At 42.5% G+C, this 19402-nt stretch overlaps 1 protein-coding gene across 1 annotated transcript in view; it reads left to right on the top strand.

Moving 5' to 3' along the window:
* The window catches only part of PLD5 (phospholipase D family member 5), a 402235-nt gene extending 384246 nt beyond the window's left edge, over positions 1 to 17989 (top strand). Inside the window, exons 8-10 of the mRNA XM_021682883.1 lie at positions 1704 to 1872; positions 10029 to 10143; positions 17733 to 17989. Coding sequence (XP_021538558.1) covers positions 1704 to 1872; positions 10029 to 10143; positions 17733 to 17989 — 541 coding nt within the window. The remainder of the gene's footprint in view (positions 1 to 1703; positions 1873 to 10028; positions 10144 to 17732) is intronic.
* Positions 17990 to 19402: the final 1413 nt, after the last annotated feature.

Here is a 19402-nt window from a genome sequence, read left to right as displayed (position 1 = left end):
TAGATAGATAGATAGATAGATAGATAGATAGATAGATAGATAGATAGTTTAGTTCAAAAGGGAAAAGAGATTGTGCACCAGCCATGGAGTGATGCAGAGTCAGGGGAGGGTTCTCTGAGCAAGATTTACATTTTATTCTCAAACTAAGAGGAAGGGAGAGGGGGGAGTTGAAACACTCTTTGGGAAGGAATGACCAATGAAACACAGTTAGAGGGTCAGGGGAACGGCCCAGGGGGAAGGGTGGTCCAGGTCTGACCCTGAGCAGGTTGCCTTATCCTCTGAGCTGGGGGAAAGGGGAGAAGGATGTGTGAGGCTCTCAGGGGTAGAAAGTTGAGGAAGACCATGACCGAGAAGCTCTATTTTGGGCATGGAGGAAGAAACAAGTTTCTCTGGAGTGAGGTCTAGCTTAGAGTAATTACAGAAAGGTCCCAGAGGAGGAACTGCCCAAGGTGAGAACAGGGGAGGTGGATGGTGGCGAGGGCCTCAGCTCACAGGGCTGAGCTAACTTTGTTCAGCAGTCCTTGGTTTTGTGGCCATAGAAATAGACCAAGGGATGTGTGGCTCTGACCCAAGAGCTAGAGAAAGGGGCAGGGAAGGTGTTCTTCAGGTGATCACTGAGGTTGGGCTGGGTCGGAAAGGTGACCCGGAGCTGATGGAGCAGGAGAGTGAGGGGGTCATGTGGCTGAGCCCATGTAGGGCAAGAGCGTGCTCAGTGGGGATTTCATAGAGTGCAGGATGCTGCAGGACCACAGGCTGGTCCATATAAAGAGGAGAACTTTGGAGGTGCACTGATTACAAAACCAGCAGGCTAAGGTTTTGAATAAAACTGTATCAGTCCAAACTGAGTTGGCCTGGAGTTAGGGAAAGATTTGAACCAGTGAACAAACAAAAGTCTACACATGTTGGGGCTGAGGAGAGATAGATTTGGGGCTTGTCTTTAAGATAGAAATGTTTGTTGTTGTTTTTTTAAATGAGAAATCAGTGACAGTTCTGGAAGTGACATTGTGTGTGTTTTGGGAGGGCTGACCCCACCTCCTAAACCAAGTGGGTAAATTGTGGTAGAAAATAACATGGCAGGACTTCCAGAGAAGCTATGGCCTCAGGAAGAGTCAGGATTTAGTTAAGGCAAAAGGCTACAGATTCAGGGAAGAGGCTGAGCCTCCAGGAGACACTGTTGGCCTGGTGGAGAAGTCCAAGGGCCAGAGTAGCTGAGGGCTTGGTCAGGAAAGAGGAAGACAGCCTGGAAATGAGAGTATGGGGAAGTTTGGATAATCAGAGCAGAAGCTCATTTGGGGGGCAGTTTCCAAAGAAGAGGGGTTCTCACAGCCTTTGGGGGCTGATGGGGTGCTCAAGGCTCTGAACAGGAATTCTGTTGGAAAGTTGACTCTCAGCCCACATGTGAGCTGAGGTGGTGCAGGAATGGTGAGGATAGCAGGTGGTGGAGGTCAATCTCTCCACATCCTCTGAGATCCCAGTGGTGGAAGAATTCATTTCAGGCAGAGTCAGGACCCAAGAAAGCATCCTCTCTAGGTGCCCAATCCAGGAGATCTGCATGTTTTCAACATATCCTATCAGGTTGTGTCTATATTACAGAATGAAGTAATGATTAGGTTAATATAAATGTTCTTTGCAGTCTAGTAAATTTCTTTCCCCAAACTAACTTATTTTCTTTATTTTTATCCACATGGATATTATTCCTACAGGACTTACTGGCCAGACTTGGATGGGAAAATAAGAGAAGCATTAGTTTTGCGAAGCGTTAAAGTTCGACTCCTTATAAGCTTCTGGAAGGAAACTGACCCCCTTACATTTAACTTTATTTCATCTCTTAAAGCTATTTGCACTGAAATAGCCAACTGCAGTTTGAAAGTTGTAAGTATGATATTGACTTCAGTATTATTAAATAAAAAGGGCTGATTCCCTCCCCACATCTGTGAAAGCCGCAAGCACATGCATTCATGTAAACTGGCAATTAAGAACCAGGATAACAGTCTCTGATAGTGAGAAAATATTTCAAAAGTAGGATAAGTATTTTTTTCAAGACAAACACATGAGGGGCGCTGGGTGGCTCAGATGGTTGGGCGTCTGCCTTCAGCTCGGGTCATGATGCCGGGGTCCTGGGATCGAGCCCCACATCAGGCTCCTGGCTCAGCGGGGAGCCTGCTTCTCCCTCTGCCTCTGCCTCTCTCCCTGCTCATGCTTTCTCTCTCTCTGTATCTCTTTGTCTCAAATGAATAAATAAAAAATCTTAAAAAAAAAAAAAAAGACAAACACATGAGAAAAGGAGCCTGGAACCCACGTTTGCTGGTGCCCTCCCGGCCTTGCCCTATTTTCACACACTGCCTGTTGGGCCCTCTCTGCTTTGTTTGCACTGCTTCATTCACCTGCCATTCCTGTTTCTAAGTCTGTGACCAGCAGCAGCTCTGCTCTCCACAGCCTCCCCCAGCCCCAGAGACCCCCAGCCTGAGCTCCTGTTCTTGCTCCAGTCCTTGGGGCCACATGCTAATCCATATACTTTGAGGGAGACAAGATTGGGAATGGGTTTTACTCTCAGTGTGGTAATGCCTTAGCTCATCTTTGACTCTCAGGTCCTCACATGTGATGCCCTCTTCCTCCCCTCTGGGCCTCTGTATAATGCTGTTCCCTCTGCCTACAGCACTCTCCTCCTCTGTGCCTTATCTGACTAATGCCCGCTAGTTCTTTAGGGCTTACCTTTTCCAACCTCCACTGCAGTCATTCAGCAAATGTACCCTGAGACCCTACTCTGTGCCAGGCACCCTTCTGGGTGATGAGTCTGTGCTCCATGCAGTATTTAGGGACCAGGATGACAGGGGTGCCACCATCCACTCTGACACATAGCTTCCAAGATAGTCCCAACCCTCAGCATCCCAGGGCCAATCAGAAGGAGAGAGAGAGAATGGAGGACTGCCCAGGAGGCATTTATGGGGTGGGCCTGGAGGTGGTGAACCTCCCTTTAGCCTTTATTCCGCTGCTCAGAAGTCACTCACCTGGCAACACCAAATGTCAGGGGTGGCATGTTCCCCAAAAGACAAAGGGACAGGTTGGTGGATCATCAGTCTGCACCCACACAGAGAACCCTCATCCCCCACAGGTACTGCACAGTGCAAAGTTCAGGACCTCCCAGAGATGTGCAGTTCTGGACCTCATAGTTCAATAAACAGAAACTAAAAACAAAACAGCAATTTCCCACGAAACCCAAAACCCAGGTTGAAGTTACCTCCTCCCCATATAACAGGGACAGAAGAAGGCCAGTGAATGTATGTACCAGTAGCCACAGCCAAAGGTTTTGTTGTACATAGTTCCCAAACTTGACCAATATGCTTCCTTGCCCATATACTTCTGCCTCTGCCTCCCTCTCCCTCCCTCCCCCTCTCTCCTTTTTTCTCCCCCTTCCCCTCCCCTTCTCCCTCTCGCGCCTCTTTCTTATTAATGGTGGTTTCATTCAGGTCATCAGACTTGGGTGGGAAGATTATACCAATTTTGATTATTCCAGTTATCTGATCTTTGCTGCAGGATTGAGTCTTAACTGGCCTCAGTCACTTAAAGCATTTTTCAAACTAATTTTATACTCCTGGGCTCCTGGCACAATCAGTTTTTCTAACCCTTTGAAATACCAAATTTCTAGTGTATCTGCTCTCTTTCATATCGGTTTGCAAGCCAGCAAATCCGTCTCTGAGCTTATTTGTCTCCTCTGATAACTTCCTAAAAGCACTAATAACAACCAACATATACTACTAACAATTTGTTTTCCCATCCCTTGACCTGTAGCCATAGTTGGGTTTTTTTTTTGGGGGGGGGGTGCTTGGTCTTCGTTCCAAATTAATGCAAGTTATGGTTTTACCAAATATTTTGCCACTGCTTGGGTCTCCATTCTTTCCATCCTGTAATACCAATTTCCTTGTTGCCTGCTGCCCATTAGGTAAACCATTGCTACATCTTTTATTAAGTTTTATTGTTGCTATTAGGGCACCATCTCACTTCACTTTGCCTAGATGTAATAAGTGCTTAATATTTTTTTTTAAATGAAGGAATTTCTTATATTCATGAGTATAGACAGTTGGACAGGCACTGCATTAAATACTTTGTATGTACTACTTAATATTCACAACTACACTGTGAAGCAGGAACTTTTATATTGTAAGACATAGAAAATGAAGCCTAAAGAGATTAAATAATTTCTCTCCAGGACACTCGTTAATAGAGGAGAAAGATTCAAATACAAGCCTTTCTTTCTTTCTTTCTTTCTTTCTTTCTTTCTTTCTTTCTTTCTTTCTTTCTTTCTTTCTTTCTCTTTCTTTCTTTCTTTCTTTCTTTCTTTCTTTCTTTCTTTCCTTGTGTGTGTGTGTAGAACTGAATTGAACAGATTTTATTCAACTTTTTAGGATGAGGAAAACAAATGATATAAAATAAGTCATAAGAAATGATCTCTTGTACTATCTCAGACTACTTTCAGTGTTTTACAAAATGCTCACACAGCAAATACGAAAAGCTTTAACATAGTCTTACAACTTTTGCTGCAACAAATGCAACATTACCAAACATACAAATTTTTTCTGTGCCAATCTTAAAAGTAGAATTACTGAATTACTAATTTTTACAATGTTATTCATATTTATTTTTATTCATATATTTTTAATGAGATCATTGCCAATACATACATTATTAATGTAAAAATAAAGTTAAGGAAAATACAAGTCTTTCTAATTCCAGAGTCTGAGCTCTTAGATATCATACTGCATGGTCTCTGCATGCAGAACAGATAATTGAAGTTACAAAGTTCTTTTTTTTGTCTTTCCTATCTATATTGAAAAACGTCATATATTACATCTGCTCAAAGACTTGAGATGCTACACATCTGACTTATATATCTGTGGGATCAACAAAAATATCAGATAAAATGTTTTTTAACTCATTCATAACATTAAATTTTTTTTTAAGTTGAAGTTATCAATCATATAAAGACATAAAATTCTAGGGTTTACTGTAGATTTCAAAAAATTATGCCTCTCACATAGAGTTCATTTTAATCTCCCTAACATTCTGATAATATTGATATAAAATAGAAATTTTTATCTCCATTTAACTGGTTTTTATAAACTGAGTAGCCATGCACATGTCTGAGTTCACAAATCAGTATTAGAAATAGAAACGGGTCTGTGAAACCTACAGCTAACATCTTACTCAATGATAAAAAGTTGAAAGCTTTTCCTTTAAGATCAGAAACAAGACAAGTGTTCCATCTCTTACCTTTCCTATCCAACATAGTATTGGAAGTCCTAGCCAGAGCAATCAGGCAAAAAAAAGAAATAAAAAGTATCAGAATTGAAAAGGAAGTGGCAAAATTGTCTCTATTTGCAGATGACATGATTTTATATATAGAAAATCCTAAAGACTCAACCCCCAAAAATGTTGGATTTAATCAATGAATTCAGTAAAGATGCAGGATACAAAATTAAAATACAAAAATCACTAGTGTTTCTACACACTAACAGTGAAATTTCTGGAAAAAAAAAAAAGAAATGGATCCCATTTATACTGGCATCAAAACAATAAAATACTTAGGAATAAATTTAACTAAGGAGATAAACAATCTCTATGCTGAAAACTATAAGACATTGATAAAAGAAATCGAAGACAATGCAAAAAAATGGAAAGGTATCCCACATTCATGGATTAGAAAAATTAATATTGTTAAAATATCAATACAACCAAAAGCCATCTATAGATTCAATGCAATCCTATCAAGATTCCAATTGCATTTTTATAGAAGTAGAAAGAACACTCATAAAATTTATGTGGAACTGCAAAAGACCCTGAATAGCTGAAGAAATCTTGAGAAAGAAGAACAAAGAAGGAAGTATCACACTTCCTGATTTCAAGCTATACTATAAAGCTATGGTCATCAAATATGGTACTGGCATAAAAACAGACAAATAGACCAATGGAATAGAACCAAGAGCTCAGAAATAAACCCAAGCATATGCAGCCAACTAATATTTGACAAGGGAGCCAAGAATACTCAATGGAGAAAAAATAATCTTGTCAACAAATGGTGCTGGGATACCTGGATATTCACATATAAAAGAATGAAACTGGACCCATATCATACACCACTCACAAAAATTAACACAAAATGGATTAAAGACTTAAATGTGGGACCTGAAACCATGAAACTCCTAGAAGAAAACACAGGAACGAAGTTTCTTAACATGGATTGGGGTAATAACTTTTTGGATGTGACACCTAAAATACAAGCAACAAAATAAAAAAGAAACAGTGAAAAGACCACCTATGGAAGGGGAAAAATATTTGCAAAGCATATATCTGATAAGAGCTTAATATCCAAAATACATCAAAAACTCATACAACTGAATAGCAAATAACCCAATTAAAAAATGGACAAAGGACCTGAATAGACATTTCTCCAAAGAAGATATACAAAAGGCCAAGAGGTACATGAAAAGATGCTCAACATTGCCAGTCATTAGGGAAATGCAAATCAAAACCACTGTGAGATACCATAGCATTCATGTTAGGACAGCCATCATCAAAAAAACAAAGATAACAAATGCTGGTGAGGATGTGGAGAAAAGGGATCCTGTGTGCACCATTGGTGGGAATGTAGATTGGTGCAGCCACTATGGCAAATAGTATGGAGAATCCTCAAAAAATTAAAAATAGGACTACAATATGATTCAGCAATTCTATTTATGGGAATATAACCAAAGGAATCAGGAATCAGGGATTAGAGGAAACACTGGTATGTTCCCAGAAAGCCAGGCAGAGACCCAGGAGAATAGTCAGTTTGTGTTCAGTACCTTTCCATGGACAAGAGAATCCTAGGGATTGTTTTCAATTCAGGGATGGCATTTTCCAGATAACTGAAGTGGCATATAGGACAGCATGGAAAATCAAATGAAGCATTGTATTCCTAGTGCCTAGCAGGATGCTGGCACAAAGAATTCAAAACATATGTGTTGAATGGATGGATGGATGGGTGGATGGATGGATAAAATCAAAAAAAGGAGCTGATGAAGCATGTTCAGGAAGGATCTGTGAACCAGTGAGTGGAGGGAGCAGGGAGCATGGTAGATATGGAGTCATTTTAGCCATTTTCCCTAAAGAGGGTGTGCTGGAGAAGGGTGAAGAATCTGCCAGGTGAGGTCATTCACTCAGAGTTCAGTATGCTTGCAGATAGAGGAGCACCACTGTCAGACCTACCAAGTTTAGCAGTGTTCTAAAATACAGGTTTGATTATGATTTAGATATGACAATGCCAACAGATCAGGAAATGGTGGCCATTGGAAAGGCAATTTTGTTTTATTCACAGATCTCAAGAGAAGGGGGCATGAAGGGATGCCCCAGGGTCATCCGGGAGGCAGGAGTGAGGGAAGCATGGACAAGAACTTTTGTTTTGGTTTACAGGGTTGGGGAAGAGGCAAGGCAGAGTAAGCCCACTTAGGATTGGCAAGTTTGAATGATTTGGGTGGGCTCTAGGGCCCAGGGGCTGTCCCTAGTTGCCTGGTACCTGGCCCTGGGGTGATTAGGGCAAGTGGATAGTGGCCCAGTGTGAGCCATAAAGGAGGTGACTCAGGGTATGGGCCATGGTTTTAAGTATGAGAAGTGCACTCACAGGCAAGTTCTTTGCTATCTCCAGAAATTAGCCAGCCCTCAGAAGGGCAGTCCCTCCAGGCTCAGCAGGGCTCAGATGTCAAAGCATCAGAACACAGAAAATAAGAAGATATGACTAATACAAACAGAAGCAGAGGAGAGAATGTCTGGAGCCTACCACACATTGTGCCTTTGCTCCCACCTCTTCTCGAAGGCACTATCAGTTGAAATCTCCATTGTGAAATATTGTGCTCTCATTTAAGACTTGCAAGAAATTATAAGGAAAGTAGAACCCATCCTTTTATTCTCTACTTACTCAGCTCCATCTTTTCCAACACTCATGGTCACATTACTTGAATAGACCAAACATTAGTAGTTCACCGTTGGACATTTCATGAAGTAGAGACTCTGGTCCTCACTCAAGCCAGGCCATGCATTTCTAAGCGTCAACATAAGCCTCAGTGGGAACACAGCCTGTGGCCCCAACATCTAGAACACAGGTGGGTGAGGAGCTTTTTCAAGACAGGTGGGCATTGGAACATTCCTTGAAGCATTTCTTCTGGAGCCTGGGATCCCTGATAAAGCAGAAGTCCTGGTTGCAAGGCAGGGAATCTTTCTTCAGAGGAGTGGGCACCCACAGCCCGGGCTTGGGGGCAGGGGTTGTATCCATTAGGGGACACCTGGGAAAGAGACTGCAGTCACAAAGTTGGCCCTGTCAGCTGGGCTTTTATTTTTCAATGAATTCATAAATCCCTTTTGGACAGTCTTTGCTGTCACCTACAGCACATTAGGTGTCTTGTAGTATGTCAGTGAATACAGTGTGATTCCTGCTGCCATTTTCGTCTCCCAGACAAAGCTTTTTCCTTCTTGGGGGCCATCTTCAACTTTCTAGAGCAGATGAGTCTCTGTAGAGTGCCAAGCAGTGATGCCATCCCCAACATAAATTAGGATGTATATTTTATTCTTTTTCACATCCATCTTGATCCCACAATAATATTTTTCTCAAAAGGAGGAGGTGGAGTGTGTGGACATGTGTTGTGACAGAATGTCCGAGCAGGGTGACTGCTGTTACCGGGTGGCAGGCAGGGTTGGGGAAATACCACAGGGCTTCCCAGATACATAACTATGACTTAAGAGCATCCACAGGTCATCAAGTCTGTGTGAAGAATCCACAAAATGTGGCCATCTGTGAACCCTCCAAATGACACAGATTTTGCAGGAGACAGGAGCGGTGGAGAAGGGGGATCGAGGCAGCATTGCCTAGCATCATGGTAATATGGCTCTGGGTAATACCTTCCTCTGTGATGTGCAATGGACCATTCTCAGGTGATAGATTTTGGTGGGCACGCCATTGATCTCAAGGGGTCTTGCAAAAAATTGGAATAGAATTTTCAGGGCTGTTAGGGACCTTGGTGATCACACTTAGTTTATCACTCCTTTCCTACCCTGGGATGAAGGGGAAGATGAGCCCTCACTATTTCCCCAACGCAAACTTGAACATTTTAAAAACTGTATGACGTCTCCATTTCTAGATAACATCTCATTTTTCTCTTTGCCTCTTCTTCCTTTCAAACATGCATGATCCCACAGCCCTAAGACATTCATTCCAGAAAGATTCCACACAGTTCTGGATATGTTCAGCCTTTTCCAGTGTGAAGGAGACTCAAGAGCTCACCTTTGATGGTGTGTCATCCTGTGAGCTCGGTCACAGTTCGGGCCTCATCTGAGCAGTTAGGAATTCCAGCAGATTCTGGAAACACCAGCCCGCCTACCTCCACTGTCAGCCCCCCATAGCCCCAGGCCTGAGGTGCTTTTGGGGTCACATTAAAGTTGAAAGTCAGGATTCACAGTTTGAAGTGGTGATTTTTTTTACTTCTTATTAAAAGAGCTTGTAGACCTAGGTTTGTCCCCTTGGCAAAATCTCTTTTGACCTTTGCAAATCCCCAGCTGAATCAGCTAGTCATTGACATGGGCCTGCTGCTTTTTATAATGTATGCAACACAGAGGAATATTCATTCAGGTCATTGGCATGCATGACAGAAAGCACCCTGAGGCAGACCTCAAATACCAGTGCACCCCGATGAATAAGACAATGAGAATTTAAAAACCTTCTGGCCCTCACCCTGTTGAAAGAATGAATTTTGTGTTCACTTTGCAGCTTAAAAGTGTTCATTATAGACCTAGTCGAGCATGCTAATTTTCCCTCTTGTTGCCCATATAAGATTTGAGAACAAAAATACTTCATCTATATGAATTAACAAGATTGTGGCTTTAATAACCCAGTATGAGGCCAACTGTGGATATTTGGATAAGAAACACTTTTGTGCTCTTGAACAAAACCAAAAACGTTCCTTATTCACCTGCTTCCTTAATCTGTTTATTTTTGTGTCTTACAGAAATTTTTCGATCTGGAAAGAGAGAATGTGTGTGCTACAAAAGAACAAAAGGATCACACCTTTCCTAAATTAAATCGCAACAAGTACATGGTGACAGACGGCGCGGCTTATATTGGTAGGTGTCAGGGCTGTCAGGCTCCTTGGGGGATCCTGCAGGTCAGTGGCGGTCCCACCATGGTCTTCCGTACCCCGCAGGGCCCTGGAGGAAACAGGAGGGGGAGGGCAAACAGCCCCTTGAACTGAACCTCTCCTCTAGGGCTTGGTTCAAGTATGAGAATGCCATAGAAGATGTTTTTAATAAGTGTTTTCAGAAATTCTTTGGTCCACTTGCCTCATGTGATGGGTGAGGAGGTGAATGGCTCATGAAAGGCAAGTCCCAGGGGCATCTGGGTGGCTCAGTCGGTTAAGCATCTGCCTTCAGCTCAGGTCATGGTCTCAGGGTTCTGGGATCGAGCCCCGCATCGGGCTCCCTGTTTAGCAGGAGTCTGCTTCTCCCTCTGCCCCTTGCTCTGCTCGTGCTCTCTCTCTCAAATAAATAGAATTTTTTAAAAAATGAGTCCTGAGAATTGAACCCTTCCCACCCACCGTACCCCAGCCAGCCTGTTCTGAGTCACAGGAGGCAGACATGATGACAGCCCAGCGCCAAAATGAGTACTGCCTGGACAACCATCCCACCTCTGCCATTTTGAAAATGTCTCCCCTCGGAGAATTTACTCATGCTCTCTAAGCCTCAACATCCCCATCTGTACAATGGGGCTAATAATAGTTTCTACTTCATTGGGGGAAATTTAAGTAATATATGCAGAGCACCTTGCACAATTAAAACCCCCAGCATATAGATAATACCTGATTCATGTTAGTTGTTATTTTTAAGGTAATAATACCTACTGGTGGAATTATTTACTAATGTGTCAGCTCTGTGCGCCTTTCCTACAGTGTGCATGAGTCCAGGGTAATCCCTTAACTGGTACCATCAACAGCAGAGCAGAAATTATTATCCGTAAAAGAAGGGACATAAATCACAGAACAGCAGTCTGGCTATTACATTGTACAGATGACGTGGCAGGCTCAAAGCAGAAAAGAAAAACGTGTGTGTGGAATGAAGGAGTATGGAATATGGGTTTTTTTCCCCCTCTAGTTCAGTGAGTGAGTATAGAGTATGCCTTTTCTTCTTTGTAAAGCACTTTATCTCATTTGATTTTCTAAGCAATGTTGCCAAGGGAGGGCAGCTTTTATCGCCTGCAGTTTAGAAATAAGGAAACATGGACCATGATTGGGGAAATGACTTAAACATGCAGATGAGAAGAGGAAGAGTGAGCCCTAGAATCCAAGGTACCCAGAACCTTCCCCCTCAACCCTACCACCTGGAACCAGAAGACACTGCCATCAGCCACTCGAAAGTTAGCTACTCCGTCCCAGCTCCGTGGAAAGTTGCTCTTTTTCCATTTTGAGTAGTTGTGTGTCACATTAGGAGAATAGTATATTGGAATTTTTTAAAATGTGTATTACTCAAGTTGTTTTAGAATATGAGAATATTATTTTATTCATACTGTCCCTCCTGGTGGCTTAGGATGTAAGAATTTGGATGTTCTCATGTTCATTAGCTTACAGAGGATAGAATGAAAGCAGCTCCTCTTTAAATACGTGTCAAAAACAAACTCAAAATCATTTCATCAAAACTGGGAACTTTGGGCTCAATAATTAGGAAATACAGGGACAGATCAGGTTTCAGGCCCAGTTGGATTTAGGAACTCAGATCTGGATATTTTACCTGCGGGGTTTACTCAAAGCAAAGTGCCATGTGTACTTGGAGCAGTTATATGGTGCCTATATCCAAAAGCTCTTTTAACGAATCAAATAAGTGTTTTGGAGTCACAAAAACCTCTATTTGAATTCAAGCACTGAGCTTTATAAGCTGGAAGATGATGGAAAGTCACGTGATCTCTCTGAGTCTCTGTGTGCCTCTGTTTTCTTATCTGTAAAATAGGGATAAAAGTGTCCACCCTTTGGTGGTGGTAGGAGGATTAAACGAGATAATATACGAAAAGCTCCAAACATTGGCTCCCATCTGTCTCAATCCTTAGTAAATATGGATTCCTGGCTCTCTCTCTTCTTCTTCCCATATAATACATTTTAAAAATAGACTTTTTTTTTTTTTTAGAACAGTTAGGTTCACATCAAAACTGAATGGAAAATACAGAATTCTCATATCCCTCTGCCCCCTCACACGTACACACAACCTGCCCCATTATCAGCCCCCCAAAGTGGTACATTTGCTACAATTGGTGAACCTATGCTGATATTGATATATACATTAGGGATTCACTCTTGATGTTACATTCTATGGGTCCTGACAATGTATACACCGTTATGGTATCATAGTCATTTCACTGCCCTGCCAATCCTCTGTGCTCCTTCCCTCCCAGCCAACTCCCGGCAACCCACTGATCTTTTTACTGTCTCCATCGTTTGGGCTTTTCCAAGATATCACGTAGTTGGAATCATATAGTGTCTATCCTTTTCAGATTGGCTTCTTTCACTTAGTGGTATGCATTTAAGCTTCCTCTGTATCTTTGGATGGCTTGATAGCTCATTTCTTTTTAGCACTGAACAATATTCCACAGTCTGGATGGACCACAGTTTGTTTATCCATTCACCTTCAGGATATCTTGGTTGCTTCTAAGTTTTGGCAATTATGAATAAAGCTGCTATAAACATCCACATTCAGGTTTTTGTGTGGACTTATTTTCAACCCCCCTTGCTAGAGTAATAGCAAGGAGTGTGATTGCCCAATCGAATGGTAAGACTATGTTGAGTTTTGTGAGAAACTGCCAAACTGTCTTCCAAAGCAGCTGTATCATTTTGAGTTCCCACAGCAGTGACTGAGAGTTCCTGTTGCTCCGCATCATCACCAGCATGTGGTATTGTCAGTGTTCCAGATTTTGGCCATTCTGATACACGTGTAGTGGTATCTCATCATTGTTTTAATCTGCATTTCCCTGATAATATGATATGGAGCATCTCTTTATATGCTTATTTGCCATCTGAATATCCTCTTTTTTTTTTTAAAGATTTTATTTATTTATTTGACAGAGAGACAGTGAGAGAGGGAACACAAGCAGGGGGAGTGGGAGAGAGAGAAGCAGGCTTCCTGCCGAGCAGGGAGCCCGATGCAGGGCTCGATCCCAGAAGCCTGGGATCATGACCTGAGCCGAAGGCAGACACTTAACGACTGAGCCACCCAGGTGCCCCTGAATATCTTCTTGGATGAGGTGTCTTTGGCCCATTTTTTTCATCAGGCTTTTCATTTTCTTATTGTTGAGTTTTAAGAGTTCTTTGTGTATTTTGGATAACAGTCTTTCATCAGATGTGTCTTTTGCAAATATTTTCTCCCAGCCTGTGGCTTATCTCTTCATTCTCTTGACTGTGTCTTTCACAGAGAAAACATTTTAAATTGTAATGAAGTCCAGCTTATCAGTGATTTCTTTCCTGGATCCTGCCTTGGGTGTTGTGTCTAAAAAGTCATCACCAAACCCAAGTTCATCTAGACTTTCTTATTTGTCACTTTCTAGGAGTTTTATAGTTTTGCATTTTACATTTTGCTGTGATCCATCTAGAGTTAATTTTCGTTAAAGGTGTAGGATCTGTGTCTAGATTCTCTTTTTTTTGCAGGTGAATGTCGTTATTCCAGCACCACTGTTGAGAAGACTAGTTTTGCCCCCTCACATTGCCTTTGCTTCTCTGTAAGGATCAGTTGACTATATTTACAAGGGTCTATTTCTGGCTTTCTGTTATAATGCATTTTTAAATGAGTTCATTTTACACACAGCATTCTGGCAAAACATTAATTCCCTAGAGTGAGGCATAGTTCTTGTATAAAAATATTTAAAGAGCATCCAGAGGGAAAATTCATTGATAATTTAAATGATTATCAGCATGTTCTGGAAATCTCTTAAGTCGTCACTCAGACAGCAGCTGAGAATGCTGAATTAAGAAAAATCCACACTAGACCTTGCATGGAATTATAGCTCATTAAATCTTCACAAGACTTAACAGATTTCCCAAACAGTATCATCTCTCTAATTTTGAATTCTCTGGAGTATATTTGAATCTGGCTTGGCACATTTGTCCAGAAGATGATTCAAATTGTTTGAGGGCCGACAAGGGGGTGGTAGGTTAATTGGAGGCACTGAGAAGGCTCACTGAGGCACATATACCTTCCCAGTGAGCTTGTCTACACCTGTGCCATGGTTCCTGGGGAGGACCCTATAGTTCTCCTGCCACCTGGGTCGACACATGCATTTGGGAAGCTGAGATGGCAGTCTCAGCACTGAGTGGAACAGTGTCCCAGTTGAGAAAATACTGAAGCAGGTATGTGATTCTGAAGTTGAGCCAAACCTTGAGGAAGTGAAAAGTGGGAAAACATGATCACACTGGTGGAGGATTGCCTCTGCAGGCCTGAGAAAGCTGCCTAGTGTTGGAATTCTGGAGAAGAACCTAATTAAAGCTTTGGAGAATCATAGGTGCAGGATCTTGGCTCCATCCATTGTACTGAAGGGAAAAGCTGAATCTCCCAAAATAAGGCTCCAAAATCTTGTCACTTCTCTCCCCTTATCTTTCTGTCTCCTCATGCTGCCCCCAAAGCATATTTCCATCTCTGTGTCTTCAGAGTGTGGTCCCCAGAGGAGAGTAGTTCAGTGTGGCCCGGTGCTCCAGCCCTAGTGGCTGATGCTGAAGTCTGAGGGGTGGGGAGGAGGGGGAAATGTACAGTTAGTACCATGCAGGCCTTTAGGATTGGAGGTGACATGGAACAGAAGTTGAGTGTGGGCTGTGGGGTCAGACCTGGCTTTGAAACTCAGCTCTAATTTTTTTTCACTCCAGTCTTGGACAAATTACCTAACCTTTCTGTGCCTTAATGTCCCCATCAGTACAACGGAGTGAGTATTATCACCCCATAGGATTGCAGTGAATATTGAATGAGATAATGTAATGAGATAATGAATTCACTGCCTGACACTCAGCTGTGGGGACAAGACTTTAGCATCTTCTCCACAAGTCCTTGAAAAGCATGCAAGAGCACAGGAGTCTTCTGTTTATGGGATGACTCGAAGGTGCTGCCTGCCAGCGGGTTCCAAAATAACTCTTAACCTGCAATTTCTACTAATCCCCAGTTTAAGACGTCCAAGCCTGTATTTACCTGGCACTGAGCATTGCACAAAGCCACCGCCTCTGAGCATGGCCCTGTGTCTGAGAGCACCTGGTCAGAAACACAGCACTGGCAGAGACTCCAATGCAGTATCATGAACCTTTGGTGGACGGTTCCCTCATTTATAGCAGTAAAATTCATCCAACGTTATGTCTGTCATGAAACCATCAGGGGGAACAATGTGTGTTTGGGGAATGGCAGGAGACAGTAGGAGATAGAGGACAGAGAGAGAGAAGAGTTTGTTCTCTAGTGCTGATAATATTGATATAGGGACCCGGTATAAGGCCGTGAGGAATAAACTCAAGGAGTACAATGAGAGACAAGGAAACCACTTCCTCTATTCCAGGAAGTGCCAGATGGAAAGGGGAGTTGATATGTGGGGGGACTCCAGAGAGTGGAGGAGGGCCCACAGGATGAGCGCTATGAAGGAACAGCTCTCTGTAGATGTCTCTTCCCACACAAATGGCTGCAGGGCCTTGGGCCAAGGAGGTTCAGTGTCGTATTCAGCAAATATTCCTGCAGTGATGGCTGAAGACCCACTGAAGGCCTGGAAATCAAGCTCTACACTTAACATGCCTTCAGTTTTCTTTATGAAACCAGCTCTGAACCAAAGAGAGCACAAAACTGGGAGCTGAGACCAAACCCGGGCTAGTGGTAATTCATGAAATCTTTTTTAGTGAGAACACTGCTTCGCTTATGGTATTATAGATAGCCCGTGGAGACCTGGGTCCACCATTGATCAAATCCATTCACCTCTTTGAGCCTCAGGCTTCTTGTCTGTGGAGTGGGTATAAATCCTACCAACTGTGAGAGATAATGACAGATACAAATGCCAAGCCTAGTGCTTTGCTCATAGTAGGCACTTAATAAAGGACAGATTCTCTCCCCGCCCCCACTAAGGTCTTTAAATCCCAACTTCATCCCTAACTCTTCCCCACTCATGCTCCAAGATCCTGATCATATTTTTGTCCATATCCCTCTGCGGGTGTGGCTCTCTAACTTCCTAACTGATGTTTCTGTGTATCTCTCATTACTCAACAAAATGCTTTCCTGACTCATGCAGCCAGAGTTGGAAATCTTTTCCCTTGCCCTCATGGCATTGTACACATACATATCTCTGTGTTATAATCATTGTGTTTCCTTCCTGAATGCCTTGAAGTCAGGGACCGTCATTCTCTGTTTTATATCATGGCCCCAGGTACCCACCTGGTAGACATTAGACACTCAGTAAATGTGCATTAAATGAAGGACAAAAAGATCAAAGAAATGAATGGAATGGACCCTCCTGAGGAGAAAACTTTGTTCTCCCACTAGAACCTTCTCCCTGATGGATGCCAAGATAGGAGATTTGTGTGGGACTTTGGGGTAGTCTCTCCTTTTATCTACTCTCGCCTTGAAGATGGACTACACGTGAGTGACATAGATACTACTGGCCCCTTCTGGGACAGATTCCACCTGCTATGGGCTGAACCGTGTCCCCCCAAAATTCGTATGTTGGAAGTTCTAACTCCCAGTACCTCAGAACATGACCTTATTTGGAGTCAGGGTCCATACAGAGGTCATCAAGTTAGAATGAGGTCATCAGGGCGAGCCCTGATCCAGTTTGACTGGTGCCCTTATAAACAAGGGAAATTTGGACACAGAGACAGACATGCACAGAGGCAAGAGAATGTGAAGAGACACGGGGAGAAGCTGGGCATCTACAGGCCCACGGGAGCAGCCCGGAACAGATTCTCTGTCCCAACCCTCAGTAGGAACCAACCCTGCCAACAGTTGATTTTGGACTTCTAGCCTCCAGAACTATGAGACAATAGATTTCTCTCTTACTTCAGCCACCCAGTCTGTGGGCCTTTGTTACAGCAGCCTTAGCAAACTACTACACTACCCAACACCAAGCTGCGTGCTGGGGAGCCTAGAGCCTACTATCATAGCAACTGCCTTGATTCCTGGGCCGACGAGCCAGATCCTGGAACCAGGAAATGATTTACCACCCAAGCAAGGAGAGTTTATCTATTCAGATGGGAACTGATCCTCCTTCTCTGGCTTCAGCCTTTTCTTTGATGTGCAAGCTTGTGAGCATTGTAATTAGAATCCCTCATTTGTACATATGGATCAGATGTTGTCTCTGTGAGAAGGTAGTAATTGTTCACAGGATTTTTAAGTGTATTCCTATATATTTTAAATGTTGCTGTATTTAGTGTGTCTTGTGAATGTCAGTAAGAAATAACAGTTACCAAAAAAACCCAGCAGATTCCTTGTTTTGAGTTTCAAGTTGAGCAAAACTGAAGAAAATGCCAAAATAATATGCAAATATTAATATACCATATGTAAGGCCTCTTGGAAATTTTTTTTTTTCCTGAGCTGTCAACACAATTCAATCTCCCTGTCATTTTTTTAAAAATAGAATCTGCTAGGTGTTTCATTAAATGGGGAATTAACCCCCGCCCCTGCCGTGGATCTTAACTCGGCACCCCATTCTCTGCTTTGTTTGTTTGCAGGCAATTTTGACTGGGTAGGGAACGATTTTACCCAGAACGCTGGCACAGGCCTGGTTATCAACCAAGCAGATGTGAGGAACAACAGGAGCATCATCAAGCAGCTGAAGGATGTGTTTGAGAGGGACTGGTACTCACCCTATGCCAGGACCTTGCAGCCGACCAAACAGCCGAACTGCTCCAACCTGTTCAGACTCAAACCCCCCAGCAACCAAACTGCCATGTCCAGCACCAGCTCGAAGGACCCCGCCAGTGCATAACGTGAAGGAAAGAACTGACAGGACAGCTCGTCTTTCCTACTTCTATATAAAGGACTTGAGGAGAGAAAAAAAAACAATTTAAAATGTCTTTTTTTAGGGAAAAAGCACACTTCCACAAAAATATTCTCCGACCGCCATGTAATATCTTATCCAACAATATCTTAGCGGCGTGTACATGAAGTTTAGGACTTTTGTATTTGTTACTCCTGACAGAGAATGTCATTTCAGCTTGGAGGTTAGTTTTTACGTTTGCATACAGATTTTAAGACTTCCTAGTTTTAGAACTTTTCTGCCGACCCACCTGGTCGGTTCTTACGAAGCTTAGCATGAGGTAAACGCTTTCACACTCTTCTGAGAGCTGCTTCTTAGAGAGGTGAATGAGGCTTTCACCGTAGCCAAGGGACTGATCAAGCCAAGTATTGACCCCACAAACTGTCTCCAAGACCTGTGCAGTCATCCAAGCATGAACAGCTGACATCTCATGCCAGGCTCTTGAAAACCACTCTTTCGCCTCCTTGTTCATTTTCTTCGAATACCGTACCTTTCACTTGGTACCATATTTTCCTCTTCTCAGAGAATGTTCTTCTTAGCATCAGCGTCCCTCTGTTCACCTCCATGCTAGTTCCAAGTATGGCAACCTCTTTTGAAAATGTATGAATTCCCTCAGAATGGATACCAAATGGGAATAGCAGTCTTTAATTTTCACCTTTCAACTGCATTTTCCCCTCAAATTAATAGTTCAAAACCACAGCCAGCAATATGTATCTTTTCTCTCAAGCTCAGAAAAATTAGGTAGCTACCTGCGAATACCCAGCAAGCGATTAGATCTGCATTATGAGAATAAAGTAGTTTTTCACATTTTTTTTTGTTTAGCTTATGGTATTATAAAGGAAAGATCTCTATGCATCTGTGGATTTTAATTTCTTTAGAATCATTCATTATGCTGTTAAGAGTATGCCAGCAAAACTTTATAGAGCTATTTAATATACCAAATGCTTTTCAGAGAAATGCAATTTAAATACTGTGCTTCACATATTTTACTAAGAAACAAAAATATTGGATTATTGTTCTATAATGTGTGTTGCGTTTTATATCTATACAATATATAACCCTATATTAATGAAGACCATTGCCACCCTAGAGACAGGCATGGCCCTTTTAGAGCCCAGAGCAGGTGGCCACCAGGATGCCAGTCTCAAGGTCACTCCTGATGCCCTCAGGCCTGGAACAGAATCCTGCACTCCTTGGCCTCGGGTTTCTATTGGTAACGTAGGGACAGTCATACTCACCTACCTCGCGTAGATGTTGTCACAGTAGGAAATATTTATAACTTGTTTTGAAATCAAAAAAAACTATATAAATGCTAAGCATTGTGATGTATAATCTTTTTCTCGAACTAATCTTTGTGGTACC

Source organism: Neomonachus schauinslandi, chromosome 6 (genome assembly GCF_002201575.2).
Source record: "Neomonachus schauinslandi chromosome 6, ASM220157v2, whole genome shotgun sequence".
Classification (NCBI taxonomy): domain Eukaryota; kingdom Metazoa; phylum Chordata; class Mammalia; order Carnivora; family Phocidae; genus Neomonachus; species Neomonachus schauinslandi.
This window is presented reverse-complemented; position numbering and strand designations above follow the sequence as displayed.